Genomic DNA, 18,422 nt, shown 5'->3' on the forward strand with positions numbered 1-18,422 from the left:
AGTGACTCCCAACCTTAATCACAAGTATAAATTAATTTAGTAACTCCTCAACTTTTTCTGAAGTTACAAACTTTTATTTCTCCATTCCATATCCCATCTCTTATCTATAAATAAATCCATAAAACATCATCTTTTCACTTTTGGTGTAAGCAAAATGTCCATAAAGAATAGCCAGGAGTAACAACATATCTTGTTTTAACCGTGATCAAATAAGCCAATTTTGTGTTCCTTCCTTTTACTTCTAATAATCTTAAATTTTTAGTGTATTCAAATATTGGTATAGGATTTGATTTCTCTTCATTTCTTCTTTGTCCCATTCCATATAATTTTTCAAGGCTTTAACAAGCTTCTTGTATAAATCCAATAGGAAAAAATTACCCTGGTGACTTTCTTAGTTTGCCATTTTTATTTCCATTTTAAAAATTCAGCCAATTTCATTTGCAGATTCAGTGAAACAGCCTTTTTAAAAGTCATTATCTTGGCCTGTCAATTTTAAATCAATTTCCAATACCATCTCTATCTTGTCTTACCATTACTGGTATTGTTGATGTTGTGGCTACTATTTTTAAATTCCAGTCTTCAAAAGTCTTCTTCAACATTTTCATTGTCATAATGCATTGCCTCATCTTACAGGCATGTATATCATTCCTCTACTTAAAAAAATTAGTTCCCTCTAGTGTCATTTTTGAAATCATGAAATTGCTTATCTATGTCATGTCATATAAAAACAAACTCTCATGGGAAGTAGATCCTGAGTTTGTTTTTATACGACATGACATAGATAAGCAATTTCATGATTTCAAAAATGACATTAGAGGGAACTAAAAAATTTATAATAATTCCAAAATCTTATTGTAAAACTTTTAATATTCCAATTTTATCTGGGCCCTTATTCTGCTTATAATTTTGACTGTTGACTGTCTGTCATACATTTCCCTTTCTTAAATTTTGTCATCATGTTGAGTTTCTCTCAGTGTCTGTCAGGCACAAAAGATCAGAGCCGTGAAGGTTCAATTAAGCTGATTTATTGGTACTCATGCATATGCACAGAAGTATTTTCAGCTAACAATGGACTTCAAGGGAGTGATGGGCAAACTTAGTTTGCTTGTGGCAACGTAGAGGTTCTAGGCTGATTCCTCTTTTAATTTCACCTTCAGATTCTTCCACTCTTTCCCTACAGCAGAGCTGTCAAACTCGTGGCTTGCAGGCCGGATGTGTCATGTGCTGGCCATGCCCATGCCTGGTTTAGTGAAGTGGAAAAAAGTTGTGATACATAACAATGCTGTGATGACACGAGTTTGACACCCCTGCCCTACAGTGTGGCACTTTAAATACACTTATATTCTGCTTTTTTCTCTATTCCTCTCATTAGATTCTGAAGATAGAGTCTTTCTGGGTAAGTTTCAAACAACACAATGTTAGTAGAAATCAACAAAAGCAATCAGAAACTCTACTGTGTCTGTCTGTGCTTGTTTACATGCTGGCATAAACAAAATGAAGGAAAAAATAGCAGAAAAGCATAATTACTAAGATTACCTGAATGAAACAAAATTAAATGGAGAGGTAGACAAATGTATCTCCATCAGAAGTTTTACCTTTCAGGGCAGCTACCAGCATGCAAAGGTCTGGTACACTTTGTATACATACAGAATGCTTTTGATCCTATATACTTATTTATCTTGGTTTATGCCTGCAGTTTTCAGATTTGAATGGTCACATCTGCATTGGTACCTGATCTGAATTTCAAATTCCTCTTTTGCAATTATTTGAATTCAGAATTTGAACTCTGCTTCAATCTGTGGGCATAACGATGAAGCCAGCCTGAAAGACTTCCAGAAATATTAAGGTTTAATATCCTTTTTTATTTTTTATTTATTTATTGTTCTGAAAAGCAGGAGGCATTCATTTATGATTTCTGAATTCCATAAAACTTCTGCAACATCTCCAAATTATAATAATGAAAAAAATACATGAAATCTTGTGAAGTCCAATAGAGCAGGAGATCTGTCTAAAGATTTAGTGCTCAAATGCTTAGTAAGCCATTTCTAATACTTGTAGAGAAAAGAATACAATTTTGCGTGCTAAATATTAACTTCTGGCTCCCAGATGTTTTAAAGAGAATTCACCACGTAGTATTCTAAATCAGCATGATAGTGTGTCACATTTCTCATTGCTATAAAGAAATTGTAGGGTGAGATTCCAAAACTCTTTTTAAACAGGAGATATATATCTTTCCCATTAATATTTTGTCCATTATCACTTGTTATCCTTATTCTGTACCAGTGGTGGCTAACCTTTTTGGGCTCCTGTGCTGATAATTGCATGCGCACTTGTGCGCTTGCGCCCAGAAGGCAATGTATATGGCCCCCCATGCCCCGTGTGCATGTGCACATGACCCATGCGTGCTTTTACGCCTGTGTGCGTGACCCCCTCCACACACCACATCTTCTGCACATGCGTCTCCTGCATGCTGCCACATCATCGCGCATGCGTGCCAGATCCCAACAATCAGGTGATGGGCTGGCGGGGCACGCACATGCGCAGTAGACCTTTTCTGGCCAAGGGCTCGTGTGCTGGCAGTAATGGCTCTGCATGCCACTTCCAGCACGTGTGCCATAGGTTTGCCCACCACGGTTCTATACTCTTTTTCTATAGTGAATGGGAAACATTTAGATTTATACAATATTTTGAAACCAACACATAAGCCCTAAGATCATGGACTTTTGCAGAAAGATATTGAACAAAGGCCAAATATAGAAAGGGAATTAAAATGCCACTTTTAAATTGTGCATTGAAATACTGAAAAGATAGATTTTTTTTTTTTGGTTTTGCAGGAGTCTATTACCTTATCTGCCAGGTCAAAGCACCCCACCCCTCACCTATGTTGAAACAACATTCAGATTCACAAACTAGACAGCAATGGGTCAGCTTAGCATATTGTTCAATTATAGACAATGTGATTAATAGTTTAGTATATCAGGCAAACATGAGTAGTTGAATTAATTCGATTAACCATGATTCCTTAAACAATGGATAAGCCGAGCTGGTAAACATAACTATCTCCCTATTATTCAGTTCTTGGCTGCTGTTCTATATTGTATCTGCTCTCCTGATTCTTGAAGGGAGAGAAAGGATGTGAAAGACAGAAGTTAACTGGAGATGAAAAGAAACACCAGATGTTATAATTTTATCTGAATTACAAATCACCCTACTTATACTAAATGAACAAAATGATTATAAGGTTAAGGAAGCCAAGTCTAATGGACAATTCAATTCAATAATCATAGATATAGTGACTCAAAACTCCATAGAATACCGTGAGACCCACTTCAACGTCTTGTCAGAGATTTTGTTCCGTTTCTCCCTTCAATAAGAATTTTTTAAAAAGGACCATCTGGAAGGATCAGACTCACAGACTGTTTAACATAGACCAAGTTCTTTACAGATGGCTGAAGGATGAAAAGTCATTGCTCATAATGCTAACAATACCCAGAGCACCAAGACTGCAATTTGGATGGATGTTCAGGAAAACAGCAGCATCCAACGCTCCTCCAGTGTGAAAGATCTGGAGTTCATTCTGGCACATGTTTCTATCAAACACAATGTTTTGATTTTACAATCCAGTTAGCACTCAGCCCTGCAGGTGCTGCAAGCAAATGGGATTGTTTTGTTTTCTAGGAGCCCATTCCCTGGGAGATCAGAAATATGGGTCTTGTTACCTACCCTCCTCAAATGAAGTTGCAAGTTTGCATCACCAATGTCTACGGCAGAAGCTGCACATTTTTCAGCTGCTGTGGCCAAAATTTTTGCACTGTGGAACACTGCAGTTTTCCTAAAGGACCCCGAAGAACCAAGATCGTGCTGTTCTCCATTTACAGTAACTGAATTATTTTAGGAAAATGGAGTAAAGAGATTTGTATTATGAGCTTGCCTTCCATGATTATCCAGCCTTTGGTTGAGTATTTCCAAAACAGCACAGCGTGTTTTGGAAAGTATCTTTTTTCTAATGTGATAGAGTGACCTAAGCTACAATATATTTTCTTTCAGAATAGGGAAGATCTCCAAACAATAAGTGTTAGGAACAGCTAAGATACTGTGCAGAACCATCACATTCCCGGGCCTCTGCAGTGGTGGGTTTCAAAAAAATTTCCTACCGGTTTGGAGAGTTTGCTTCGTGTGCATGTGCAGGGCTCACACACCGCCCTCTGTATCAATGCTGGTGAGCTGTGCAGGCACGCCTAACGTGTGCGTGCGCCAAACTCACGTTTTGCATGTGTGCGAAAAGGGCTCAGAGACTGCCCTCTTTATCAACGATGGTGAGCTGTGCTGTTTTTTTAACTCAGCTGAGGCACGGCAATCCGCTCTGCTGCGTGAATCAGGTGAGCTAATAAAAAACAAAATATAGGAGAGGTGAGAGGTGGGCGGATGAGCAGGGCCAGCCAGATGTAGTACCTGCCGATTCTCTGAACCAGTCACAATTTTTGATACCAGTACACCAGAACCAGTCAGAACTGGCTGAATACCACCTCTGGGCCTCTAGTAGAGGACCTGACATGGAGGAACATACATACCACCCATAAGAGCAAGACAAGAATAAGGTACAGTATGATATGTAGATGATTGACGACATATGATGATATATGATATAGATCCCCAGTATTTCCATTTTATCTAAACTGTCATTTAATTTCTTTGCTTTCACTCATTCTAAAGTTACAAGCATGAACACACTGAGGACTTGTATAGTCTCTCTCCATAGGCAGAAAGAGAAGTGGATATCAGTTGCAAGTCAGCTGCAGAACTATTATCTATCAAGGAAGCACGAAATCCAGTGCATGTAGTTTAGGATAAAATAAAAAGAATTGCATTTGCTGTAGCTATTGCCCAGCAGAAATACTCCACTAGGATGGCCAAAACTGTTTCTAACTATTTGCAGAGTGAATGGAATACTTATTCCACTTTTTGAGATCACTTTGATGCAAATAGAAAATCTGTTCCATTACATGCCATGTAAACCATTACAACTGATAAGCAGCAATTTGCCAGCTTTTTTGCCCGAATCCCAATATTTCAATTTCTTCAAAGAAAATTCCTCCTGTTTAGCATAGAAAACAACCAGCTTTACCTTAGTGAACATACAAGCTTTTAAATGTTTTTTTTCTGTAGAGTTCTTTGCATATCAAAACACTTTCTTCAGTCATGATATCTATCTACTGGTAAACAAAATTTCTGTTTTCTTTTATTAGCTGCATAAATCACAATCGAGCTTCCAAGCCTTGCTGAATTACCACTGACTTCAAAAAAAAACTATAACATTTGTTGCTTAATATACAATAGATTAAAAAATATCATTCAGTAATATAGAAGTATTAAAATACCATCCATCATTGACTAACTTGACATTTTAAATTAAAAGATTAATCCGATCAGAGCATGATCTGATAAGTATATAATTAATCTTGGAGTTTATAACCTGATCAATTAGATAAGAGTATTTTATTAAAAAATATTCAGTCTATTATGCCTAGTATAGGCATAGGAAGTAAACATATAACCCCTGGTGGTCGGATTAAATTTATACAAAATATTTTGCAAATTAAATTCCTGCAAAAAACATAATGTACGTTCAAATTCTGATCAAAAATACATTTTTGGTTGGGTACTGTGGCCAAGATGAAAAATTCCAACAAAACCTTTGAAATGATACTGAATTTTGAAAATAAATCCAAAACATGTATGGCAGGGGTGTGCAACTCAAGGCTCACAGGCCAGATCCAGTCCACGGGGTGCTTAGATCTGGCCCACGGGGCTGCCCTGGAAACAGTGAAGGACCGGCCTGTGGTGCCTCTGCCAGTGAAAATAGAGCTCAGGAGGGTGACCCTCCTGAGCTCTGTTTTTGCTGGCAGAGGGTTGCAGGAGGCCAGCACAGCCGAAAATGGAGCTCGGGAACCTGTTTTCGCTGGCAGAGTGCTCAGGCGCCCCCAACATGAGTGACATTGAGCTGGACACACCCAAGGTCAAACACAACCCTGATGCAACCCTCAATGAAATTGAGTTTGACACCCCTGATCCCCTGTATAAAGAGCTCTGCCAGGTGACTTGGGGCTTCAATGGGAGTGGTTCACGTTTGGGATGGTTGACAGACATAACAGATCCCACCTCCCCTTCCACTAATCTTATTTTCCCCACCTCCCATCTTTTAGTTTGGGTTGAATATTAATCGATTTATATTACAGTATTTAATTCATATTGTTTTATAAAATTTTAAGTTTTTGATATTGTAAACTGTTACCTTGTGGTAAGAGGGCAATCAGATAGATGATAGGTAGGTAGGTAGGTAGGTAGGTAGGTAGGTAGGTAGGTAGGTAGGTAGGTAGATAGATAGATAGATAGATAGATAGATAGATAGATAGATGGATAGATAGATAGATAGAATTATTCTTTATGGGATCATAAACATTACCCAAATACTCAAATACCCAGATATTACTCATATATTTTTAATAATAATAAAATTTAAATATAATAAAATAACATAATAAAATAAAATCTAATAATAGTAAAACAAAATTAGATTAAAATTATTTAATCTAATAATAATAAAAATTCAATATCCAAATATTCTTGAAGTACTTTAGAGTTAAATTCAGTATTAATAGCTTTATTGTTTTGTTTGCTAATTTTTAAAAGAAACATTGCTTGAAAAAATATTGTGCTTGGCTGCAGTGCTTAAGATTTTTTTTCCTGCCTAGTCCACTTTGTTTCTTCACTTAAAAAATCCCTCCTTGCCAGACCTTTGGTTTTTTAAAAGAATGTAAAGTTTTTCATATGTGCTTTATATCTCAACACTAATTCCAATAACTTTCTAAGACAATCTTGATTCTTAAGATTAGAAAGACTGAATTCTGCATATATATATATATTTTTCTGTTACAGCAGTGTTCTAAAAATAGACATAGATATCTTGAAAAGGTTTTTTTGGGGGTGGGGGCTGATGTCATGCCAGCCTTTCTAACAGAGGTGTCCACTAAAAAAAATTGTACCATTTTATCAACTGCCACATTCAGCAACCATTCAAAGTGGTGGTGAAAAAATAACTTAATACAAACGCCTTCATTCACAACCTGATCATAATTATAGTCCTTATGTGTTGTCCTATGCTTGACTGGCTGTTTTCCTTACCCACTGCCCAAAGCAGAGAGATTGCAGAGGAAGGGATTACAAGAGAATATGTAGGTACTCTGTGAGAAATAGCCATGAAAAGAATGCAGTAGTGCTAGCAGCCCTGAGCAAACTACACAATCAATATATTAGCTTGAGTTTTGCCCCCTCCCAGAGTGGAGAAAGTGGAGGGGGGAAAGAGGTGGGGAAACCAAGCAATTCCTTCAAATAATCCCTCTTGTGTCTGACCTGTTTTTTTCCCCCTTCTGTCCAACTCCCACAGAGGAGAAAGACGGAGATGAAGGGATTACAAGAAAGTAAGCAGGCATCCAACGGGGAATACACTGCTTGTGAAGCGTACCCATGGCTCCCACCCCCAGCCCTCATTCCTTTCCATGTGCATTTCCTATTAGATGCCTGCTTACTCTCTTACTCTCTTATAATCCCTTCCTCTCCAGTGGATATAAACAAAACAGTAATTCTCTTCTTGCTAATTATTTCAGAACTGGGCCGAGCATTCCAAATGGCAAGGGAGTAGGGAAAAAGAAAGCACAGCTGAGGTCATGTGATTTCTCACTTAAAGATTGCTTTGCTTAACAACAGAGCTGCCAGTCTCAATTGTGGATGCCAAATGAGGAATACCCTCGGCTGGACATTTGTCCAGTGGTAGGATTCAGCCAGTTCGCACCATTCAGGAGAACCAGTTGTTAACTTTCTGAGCAGTTTGGCGAACTGGCTGTTGGAAGAAATCATTAGGGCAGAGAACCAGTTGTTAAATTATTTGAATCCCACCACTGCATTTGTCCCAATATAAGACAGAGATTCAAAGCTAATGTGCTATGCTTTGGTTCTATGGTGTGCAGTTCATAACCTTTTTTTTTTAAAGAACTACAGTCTATGCTCTGAGTTGTCTGTCAAATGCATTCAGCCTTAATTTTGGCGAACATCAGTATCTAATCCACTGTCTGAAACATTGGGTAAAACTGTCTATCTTGGTGTGTTTCTTTGGCTGATTGAAGTTTTTCTGATGGCTTGCTTTTAGAGGTGGGTATTCAGCAGGTTCTGACAATTTCTGGAGAACCGGTAGCAGAAATTTTGAGTAGTTCAGAGAACCGGCAAATGCCACCTCTGACTGGCCCCGCCCCCATCTATTCTCTGCCTCCCGAGTCTCAGCTGATCGGCTGCGTCTTCTTTTGTTGCCCTGCACAGGAGAACGGAGCTGGAAAGCAGGTTAGTGGGGTGGGGAGGGAATGGGATTTTACAGTATCCTTCCCCTGCCATGCCCACCAAGCCACGCCCACCAAGCCACACCACGCTCACCAAGCCATGCCCACAGAACCAGTAGTAAAAAAAATTGACTCCCACCACTGCTTGCTTCCCCTCTGGAATAAAGGTACAGCCTCGGATTTTATTGACTGTGGCCCCTCTGTTCATGCCCCAATAACACCTGAGTGTGAGAAAGAGTGTAAGCAAGTCATGGAGTGAGGGATTTAAAAATCCTTACTACTGTGATGAGTATCTGCCTAGCAGGCTATTCTTTACACCTATCTCTTCAGCTTTCTTCCTGTTGCACATATTTATAGTGTTTATGTGTACAAACCACACTCCCTTTGTATGCATTTTTGTGAGCAATGCACATGTGCATTTTATATTTTACTCCATGAATTTTGAACAATTTTGAACAATGTTTTTAATGGATTGTTTCCTAATGTATATGTCTTGTACTAATTTTTCCTTACTAAGCATATTTGACAACCATTTTTCAAACGGTGAGCTGCATCACTAAAGCATGGATTCCAGCATGCTGGCATGCTGTGTTGTGTTTTTCACAGAGGTTTAGGAAGTATAAATATAATAAATTCTTACTCAGGTTGAAACATTTCTCATGCACTTCTATGCTCAGTTTTATGAAGTATGGTATACTTGGATTTTTTTTGCTATAAGAACTTCAGGATTATGATTTATAAATACATTATTATTCTGTTCTTTTTTCAAGATGGCATACATCCTTCCTATACGTTTGCCATATATCCAGACACTGTTCCTTTAGAATGTCTCTGATGCTATCTGCCCCTGAGTGTGTAACTAATCCAAGGTCAACAAATGATCTTCATATCTATGAAGATTTAAACCCAATTTGCCTGATCACAATCCAACACTTATAAAGAGGACTGATAACATGCTGTGCTCAACATGACATCTGTTTTTACTTATTTTTGTGGTATAAGGATGTAATTCTCTCTACTGACTAGCCAAGGTATTTATTATAATTGGGTATTCATTCAAGGTATTTTGATTCAGATGTACTGCGATAGCAATACTGACATGGGATTATTCACTCAAGGAAAAAAGAATCAAAAGAAAAATTATCAGGAACACCAGCACAAAATATTTCCAAAGTATTTCTGCAGGCAGTACATAGGCGGTTAAATATTTTCTGTCCTTATTCCATTATAACATGAAACATCCACCCTTACTTTCCCTGCCCAATAATCATAATCATAAACAATTTATTAGCATTCTGAATAACATCCCTTGATTTCTGAAATTAAGCAGCCTGTGGATTGCAATAACCACAATATATAATAGACAAACACAGATATTGTTATTCACGTATTTCCTTTCCCTGCAGAGACATAGCCAAAGGATATCACATGACCCTGAGACACTTTGCAAGCATCGTAACTATGAACAAATTGTCAAGCATCCGAATTGATCATGTGACCACAGGGATGCTATAACGGTTGTAAGTGTGGAAAACAGTCATAAGTCACTTTTTAAATGCTGTTGTTAACTTAAAACGGTGACTAAGTTAATTGTTGTAAGTCGAGGACTACCTGCAATATGTAACAGCTTCCTGTGGGTCAGACAATATACCCTAGATCAGGCTTGTCCAACCCGCGGCCCGCGGGCCGCATGCGGCCCAGGTCACCTCGTAATGCGGCCCAGTGCCCACCCCAATCTTCTGGCAAGAGCCAGTGAGGAGGAGGAGGAGAGGCAGGCGCGAGGCGGGGCGAGGCGAGCGCCACGCCAAGCAGCAACAGAAAAGGCGGGCGCCGCCTTTGCTGCTTCTGCCCCCGCCGCCGCCTTTGCTGCTTCTGCCCCCGCCGCCGCCGCTTCTGCCCCCGCCACCGCCCCCCCACCCCGCTGCCACTGCCCCCCCCACCCCGCAAAATTTGGCCGGAAAATAAATAATTTTTAATAAATAATTAATAATAAATAATAAAAATAATTTATAATTTATTATATAATTTTATAATATAATTATTTTATAATAATTTATTATATGTGCGGCCCAAACCAAATTTTCATCTTCTAATGTGGCCCAGGGAAGGTGAGAGGTTGGACACCCCTGCCCTAGATGATAAGCCAAACTTTTAGAGGAGGACGCCTAGAAGATGAAAGTCTATTGTAATTAAACTACATATACTATTACATATTTCACACACCCACACTGAGTTCTACTCCCTACCTCTGTGATCTAGGGCAAGGGTCCCCAATCCCTGGGCCATGGCCCGCTACTAGGCCACAGCCTGTTTGGAAATGGGCTGTGCAGGCAGCGGGTGAGCGCATGCATACAAATTTCCCTTTGTGCAGGAAGCTCCCTTCACATGAGTGGCAGGTGCGTGTGTCTGTTGCTTGCACAAATAAGTGTGTGCCTGCCACTTGTAGGGAACTATCTCCTCTTCTCCCCCTGCCGAAGCCAAAAACTGCTGATCTATGGGATGTTTCTTCTCTGTCCTATCTATGCAGTTTTGCCAAACCACCTGAGGCCACTTAGCTTTTAATCATGTTTAAAGAAATTCACAGGTACATCTTACTGACACCTAACTTCAAGGTTCAATCAAAATCAATTTGGTGAGTAACCTCTTTGCTAGGAAAAGAAACTATTCCCTGAAGGGTCGCAGGTGGCATATAAAATAAATAAAACAACTTTAGCAAAAATGGAAAGGTTCAAGTACTATGGCATTTTAAAAAGAATGATCACTGCTAAAGGAGAAAACAGAATGATCTAGGTGAAATAGTTATTTTGCCTCAAGTTGCATTTTGGCATATTAAAGTGTGGAAATGAAAAAAAAATGTTACATCATCTTTTGCTTGAATCAGAAACTTTTCTTATGAACAGATTTACCATAATAATGCTCATGAATTGCAGAGTCATTCCACACTGAAGTCTAGAAAAACCTGAAGAACTACAGAAAAGGAATTAAATTACTTATTGAACAAACAACAGTAACAGTTTGCTGTTGTTTTTAACACATATTTTACAAATCTGTTCAATAAAATAAAATAATCCATCCAGTATTATGTACCCTGATTGGAAAAAGGACAATTGACCAGTTCTGGTACTTGAAGCATTAACCTCCCTGACACTCATGATAGAACACATAGTTAAATGACTACTATTCATCACCTTAGATAAGGCTGATATCCATAGTTCTTACAAAAACACCACTGCCTTTAGTTATCACAAAGAGTGGGACAATGATGCAGTGACAAAGTTGGAGCAGTCACGACCGACAAATTCAACCCACTTTTCGGAGAGGAGTGATCAAGATTTTTGAATTTAAATAAAATACGGGTTCTAAGCCTACTGAAGATTTAGTGCACCTCTTTTGCTTTTGGGTTGAGTAAATAACTTATCGGAAATCACACTGGTAAATTACAGAACCACGATCTAGGAGCGGCCCTGAAGAATAAAAAAAGATGAGGCTAGACACAGAACAGGAGCATCTACAGGAAGAGGGCTCTGGTCACGTAGTTCATTTTTTTTACATCCCCTTGTGGATATCTCTCACAACATATAGTCTAAAGACTACAGATTATTCATCCCTGATTTAGAAAGTGAATTTACAATGTTTGGATTCAGCTGTTGCCACACGTTCTCAACCAAACAGGCCCCTGTGGGCCTGTTTCTCAGTATGCATAGGAGACGTCTTTCTTTGGTTTTCCAAGTTTCCTTTTTACAACTTCTCCCAAGTAGAAATTGTTCCATAGTTCTGATTATGATGGACTTTTATTAACAGGTTTGGTGAAATGAAAAAAAAAGTAATTTGAGATGTGTCACGTCAGCTTGGAATTATTGAATAAAGATCACCTTTTATCAGAAAAATCATGAGTGAGTAATTTTTGGCTCTAATGCTTCTTGCCATTCCAACAATTACCCTGTTTCTCCAACAATACGGCCTCCCCCAATAGGAAGTCCCAGCATATTTTATAGGCATGAAATGAAATTAAGCCCCTCCCCCCCAAATTAAGGCCTATATTAAAACATGCAAAATGGGGGGGAATGGTGGGGGGGCTTGCTGTTAGGAAGTACTTTTGTTGCACACCCGGATATGGTGCTGCCTGCGTTGACCCCGATATGAAGTGCCCCACCAACGCCGAGGTCAACATCCAAGCCGTCGCCACCCGCCCACCCAAAGATGCAAGGGGGGGGGGAATTAAGTCACCCCTGAAAAGACAGCCTACCCATTTTTTCAGGGCTCAAAAAAATAAGACCCGGCCTTATTATATGAGAAACACGGTAGTTCAGTGATTTTTCTTTACCAGACTGATATCCCTGATTAATCTTTCATCTTGGTAAAACAGAGAAAAAGATTTGGCTACAACTTTCTCATTGCCATTTGATTTCACAGTAATAGCCAAGAAGAAGAAAAAAGGCTGCATCTTACCTTTTCTGCATCTTGTTCAAAAAGTCGAAGTTGAAAGCACTGATCTAGTTTCAGCTTACGGACATGCCACATCTGATGCAAGTGCTGTCGTGTTGAATGCAGCTTATCTAAAAGGCTGGTAATCTTTGGCACAAGACTTTGGAAATCTGCACTGCCAGGAATGCAGTTCCTACCAGAGAAACCATCACTGCATCTTATGCATTGTAATAACCGTTGACCTTCACGGTCCAATTCTTCCACTGGAGCTTTGATTACTTTCTTCTTGAGCTGGGTATGTTCATCTATTAGTCTTCTTGAACCCTCCACATCCACTGGAAATTCCTTCCTAGCCAGCATTTCCTGAAGGTCCTCCAGCCTGGATAATAAATGGATGGCACTATTGAAAAATTCTTCCAAGGAAACTCTCAGCTCTATCCATTCATCATGATTGTAATCCAGAGTTCCTTCAAACTCTTCTGTTAGTTGGGAGGGATCAACCAGTTTTGTTAAACCTTCAACGGAGACCATGCTTGTCTAAGGAGTTAAAAAAAAAGGGTGATTTAGTTTTTAAGCAATTATATAGAAATCCTGTAACAATTAGGATACCATTAACTATTCATCAGACAGTATAAGCAAGCAGGAAAAATGCTTAACAGCCAGATAAGAATACATCCTATTTTAATAGGGCTGTGAATTGTCTTTGCCTTGGCTCTCACAACCACAGGGGAAAAGAAATGGACCTTGTGAGAAAGAGAACTCATGATTGTGGTGGCCTCATCAGTGTTACTAGAAATCAGCAAGAAATGAAGCATTGCTTCTGCCCTACATAAATTCCTTTGGCATGGACCCTATGCCCACAACTAATATTATGAAAGTACATTTTTACCTCTCCATCAACATACACAATCAGGATGCCTTCATAATGGGGGATCATTTGAAAAACTGGATAATTTTGCCCACCTGTTTTCACACTATACAGCCCTTTTCACAAAATCCACACACTAGATACTACTTGTTATGAAAGCTGTGTGTGTGTGTGTGTGTGTGTGTGTGTGTGTGTGTATATATATATATATATATATATTATATATATATATATATATATATATATATATATATATATATATAAATTTTCAGCAGGAGTGTTCAACCTAAAGGCTTAAAACTTCGTGTAGCTTCCTAAACTTTTGATACAGCCCAAAGAGCCTCTCCAAAGGATGTCACCAATTGTAATTTTAATTGACAGGAGGGAAAATGATTGCTATATGTATAATAATGTATTCATTGTGCTTAATTAAACACTGTAAATTAATTTATGTCCCCCCCAATGTACACAGACACTTTTCAAAATACAGCCCTCAATATGCCATTTAAAATGGTTCTTGTCCTCCAAAAATGATGTTTTAGAGGATATATTTAGAGATTATCTGGCCCTTTTTCAGTCAAGCTGTTTTAGCTTGGAGAAGTATTAATTCCTCTGATTGTCTTGGGGCAGGGGTCTTCAAACTTGACAGCTTTAAGACTTGTGGACTTCAGCTCCCAGAATTCCTCTTCCAGTCATGTTAGCTCAGGAATTCTGGGAATTGAAGTCCACAAGTCTTAAACTTGTCAAGTTTGAAAACCCTTGTCTTAGGGGATGACTTATGCTGCAAAGTAGATGCAATTTAGGACTCCTATTTTATAATGGCTCTAGGTCTTACTGTATCCTTGTTTCCTGTATCCTTGTTTCCTGCAAGACTGCATTTTTGCCTCCCATACTGCTCAGTATCTACAGTATATGAAACTGAAATTGGGGGAAATTCAATAAAAACTTTGACCCCAGGACTTCCAGTTTGAGCTTTTTCAGTGACAGACCGAAACCTCGTCTCTGCGAGGCTTCGATCCGTGCTCACCACTGGAGCGCCCGAGCTGGCTGGTTTCAGGGCTAAGCCACCCCGTAGAGGTAGTGAAGAGGGGGGAGACTGCCTGCAGGGTTGAGGAGAGCTGCATCTCTCCTCCCCACCTGGCCATTACTCCCTTTCCCGAAGGCGGTTGCAGCGGTGGTCAGAAATGGCCACCACAAAGAAGAACTCGACCAGAAAAGAATGTGCAGGAGGAAGATAAGAGGAGAAAGTTTTGGTTGACCGGGTCAAACAGCAAAAGCAACAAATAAGGTACCCTGGAATCGAAACTGTTACAAAACAATAACATTGTTCCCTAAGAAGATTTTTAAGCTGCAAAGGAGAGAGAAAAGGGAAAAGATTTGGTTTTCTCCTTTTCCTATACTGACAGCTAAGAGACTTAAGCAAGAAATTGGAAAAAAATCCACTTTGACATCAATAGGCATTTAATGCTGAAAATAAAAAGTCAAAGGGATAATAAAGATTTCTGGATAATTAAAAGCTTTTGAAAACAGGAAAGGAGAGAGGAAGAATAAAAGGGCAGGATCTGGAAGGGAGGAGACTGCCTGGAATTAAAAAAGAACTTACAGCAAAATATCAACAAGACTTCCAAAAGATACATTCTAACTGAAATATCGCAACAAAAACCCCAGGAAGAGAAAGTCAAAAAAGAATGACTAAAATCAATCGGGTGGTTGTTTAAAACTGTTTAAAATGGCTCCACTTTTAGAAGAACTGAAAATGGAACTTAAAAGGTACAAAGAAGATGCACAAGAAGGGAGAGGTTCTTTTGGCTTCGTATTTCAGTTTTTAGAAATGGAGATTTGGAATTATGAGAAACAACAAGAAATGCCTGCAGAACAAGAAGATTGTGACAAAAAAGAAGCCATCTTTAATGAACAAGTAATCTTAGATGGGGGGGGGGAGGAAAGGGGGGAAAGAGAATGGAAAGTTTAAGACTGGGAAAAACAACTCCCCCCCAAAAAATAGAGTGAAAAATAAATATAAAATCAGAAAGCAACAGAAGAGGGAAATGCAGAAGAGAGAATTAGAACTAGAGACACAAGGGGGTAAAAAGAGGAGGGAAAAGATGAAAGGGAAGAAAGAAAGGAAAAGAAGTCATAAAGGACAGAAGCAAAATATAGAGAAACAGGGCCTATTTAGAGATAATGGGTGAAAACTTAATGGAAAAAGGGATTCTGCAAAGGTACATAAGATAGTATGGTTATATTAGAAACAGAAATAATTTTAGAAAATATGAAACAATGTATGATTAAAATGTCTGATAAAATAGCTATCGTAATTCAGTGGAATGCTTGTCAATAAATAAATGTAACAAAAGATATATTTAATGATTTATAAAACATATGTGAAGAGAAATAAGGGAAAAATTAATTATGGAGATTATATGTGTTTTTAAGGAAGTATGATATTTAATTGAAAAGAAGTGTTAAAGATGTTAAGATTTTAATTATTATTAATGATAGAACTGAACTGGAACGGAATGTAATTACATATATTTACAAACTTTTTTTAAAAAAAGAATATAGTGTGTATTATAAGAATGTACCAAGCAGAATTCGATTGGAAGTTATGTATTATGTATTATATTGAAGGTCATAAAGTTAAGGTATATATTGAAGTTTAAATTAGAGTTGAATGGATGTAATTAAAAGATATAAAGGTGTCATACTCCAATTAGTAACTACAGGAGAAAATTTGTTTAACGAGAAAAGATAATATGAAATTGAAACAGAACAGACAAAAGTATAAATATAATGATTTGAATTGAGATGAGATAATCAAAATAAAATTGAGAAAATTAAAAGAGGGGAAAAACTATATAGAAAATGTAAAATAGTATAAGATATGGAATAGAATACAAAAAGGAGCATGAAATTGAGTTTTGTGTCTGTATAAAGAAGTTCAACCTGGGACCATGCTATTTTCAAAAAAGATGTTTTACTTGTATTGTGTATGTGTGAAAACCCAAATAAAACTTTATTTAAAAAAAATAAAAACTTTGACCCCTAATCATATTGCACCTTATTATCCACTTTCAAAAGGCAAATACTGCCTTGAACATTGCTTAAATTTGATAAAGTCCTGGATGAGGAAGAATGCACTGAGTTTAAATCCAAATCAAAATGATTAGGTTTTTTTGATAAATAAAACATTTGACTTTGGGATGGAGATTTAGATTGTTTTGTTTAGTATGCAATCCCCATGAAAAGAATAGTTTCCAGTTTGAAAATACTCCTTGACCCTCATCTGTCTTTGAATTCATGATGGCTGTGACATGGTGTACATTTATACAGTTAGGACTACTACATCAATTACAGTATTACATCATCCATTTTTGAGATGGTCAGACTCAGCAACAGTTATCCATGCCTTGGCTACATTTCATCTTGATCTTTGCAGTGCACTAGACGGTATGATCTATGCTGGGTTATCCTTGAAGAGTTTGCAGAAACTGGAACTAATATAAAATATGTCAGCTAGAATGCTATACAGAACAAAATATAGGAATTATATGATGCCTCCACTGAAAGAATTACACTTACAGCCAGTGATTTAGTTGGTACAATTTAAAGTGATACTTTCGTCCCTTAAGGCCTTGAAGAGTTTAGGATTTCACAATATCAGGAGCCACCTGGGAGCCATGATGGTTCAGTGGTTAGAATGCAGTATTGCAGACAGACTCAGAGCCAGGAGTTCGATTCTGACCAGCTCAAGGTTGACTCAGCCTTCCATCCTTCCAAGGTCAATAAAATCCAAGGTCATATTGTTAGGGGCTGACTCTGTAAACTGGTCAGCGACTGCTATAAAGCACTATGAAGTGGTATATAAGTCTAAGTGTTATTGCTATTGCTAAACTGGAATTCATAGCTTCTAATACACTAAATATAATTCTTGCCTTTGATCCTTAAGTCTTCTGATACAAATACACTCCTAGCTGGGTAACTGATATAACACGCGAGACTCCCAACTTGAAATTGTTATTAAACAGACATCAGGCATGTGACTGCCAAAATATATTTCTCATTATTCTTCTCCCACTGGAATCTTCTTATTTCTCACTTCTTGAGTAGGGAGTCCGTTCCATTGTCTACAGTCGATTGTCCATAGTTCTGCATACTTCCAGTTCTTTCTTTGTTGGAATACTTTTTTAAAAATTAGCTTACCTTGACACACCTGCTAGATACCTTTTCTAATAGAGATTTTAGATTGTTTTTTTCTTTCTCACTTCACTGAGACCATTTTGTTTCCCAGATCTTTCCAATTCTTCTGCTCTGAGTTTTCTTGCCAAAAATTCTTACTGTTGATATTTTTTTTTTAGCTTAGGTGGTATATATAACTTGATGATTTTATCCAGACTGCGCAAAGCTTTGATAGGATGTTTCACTTCAACAATGCCTGAAGCAAAAATTCTTCAAAGTTGCTCCTTGAAGCGGTGCAATGCCTCAGGTCTAAAGAGTGGAATGTCAACCAATTTTGAAATCGTAGCACTATGATTATGTTTTTTCATATTCTACCTAGACATAAACAGCACTGCACAAATACATTGTCTGCTTCATTTGAAAAATTAGTATTTATTTATTTATTTATATCCATTGGCCGCCCAATTCCAATAGACTCTGGACAACATATAAAACTAGAAAAAAAAGCCCATGAAAATAGCTAAACAGTTATTTAAGATACATTTCTGCACTGTTTTTACAAA

General features: G+C 38.0%; 1 protein-coding gene across 4 annotated transcripts in view; it reads right to left on the bottom strand.

Moving 5' to 3' along the window:
* KALRN (kalirin RhoGEF kinase) overlaps positions 1-18,422 on the bottom strand; it is a 554,985-nt gene that overhangs the window by 253,309 nt on the left and 283,254 nt on the right. For all 4 annotated transcript variants that reach the window (XM_087950201.1, XM_087950195.1, XM_087950194.1 and 1 more), the window contains exon 5: positions 12,837-13,349. In XM_087950201.1, the coding sequence (XP_087806327.1) occupies positions 12,837-13,349 (513 nt within the window). The remainder of the gene's footprint in view (positions 1-12,836; positions 13,350-18,422) is intronic.

Source organism: Notechis scutatus, chromosome 1, assembly GCF_049901735.1.
Source record: "Notechis scutatus isolate UNSWTSFEM ecotype Mainland chromosome 1, rNotScu1.2, whole genome shotgun sequence".
Classification (NCBI taxonomy): domain Eukaryota; kingdom Metazoa; phylum Chordata; class Lepidosauria; order Squamata; family Elapidae; genus Notechis; species Notechis scutatus.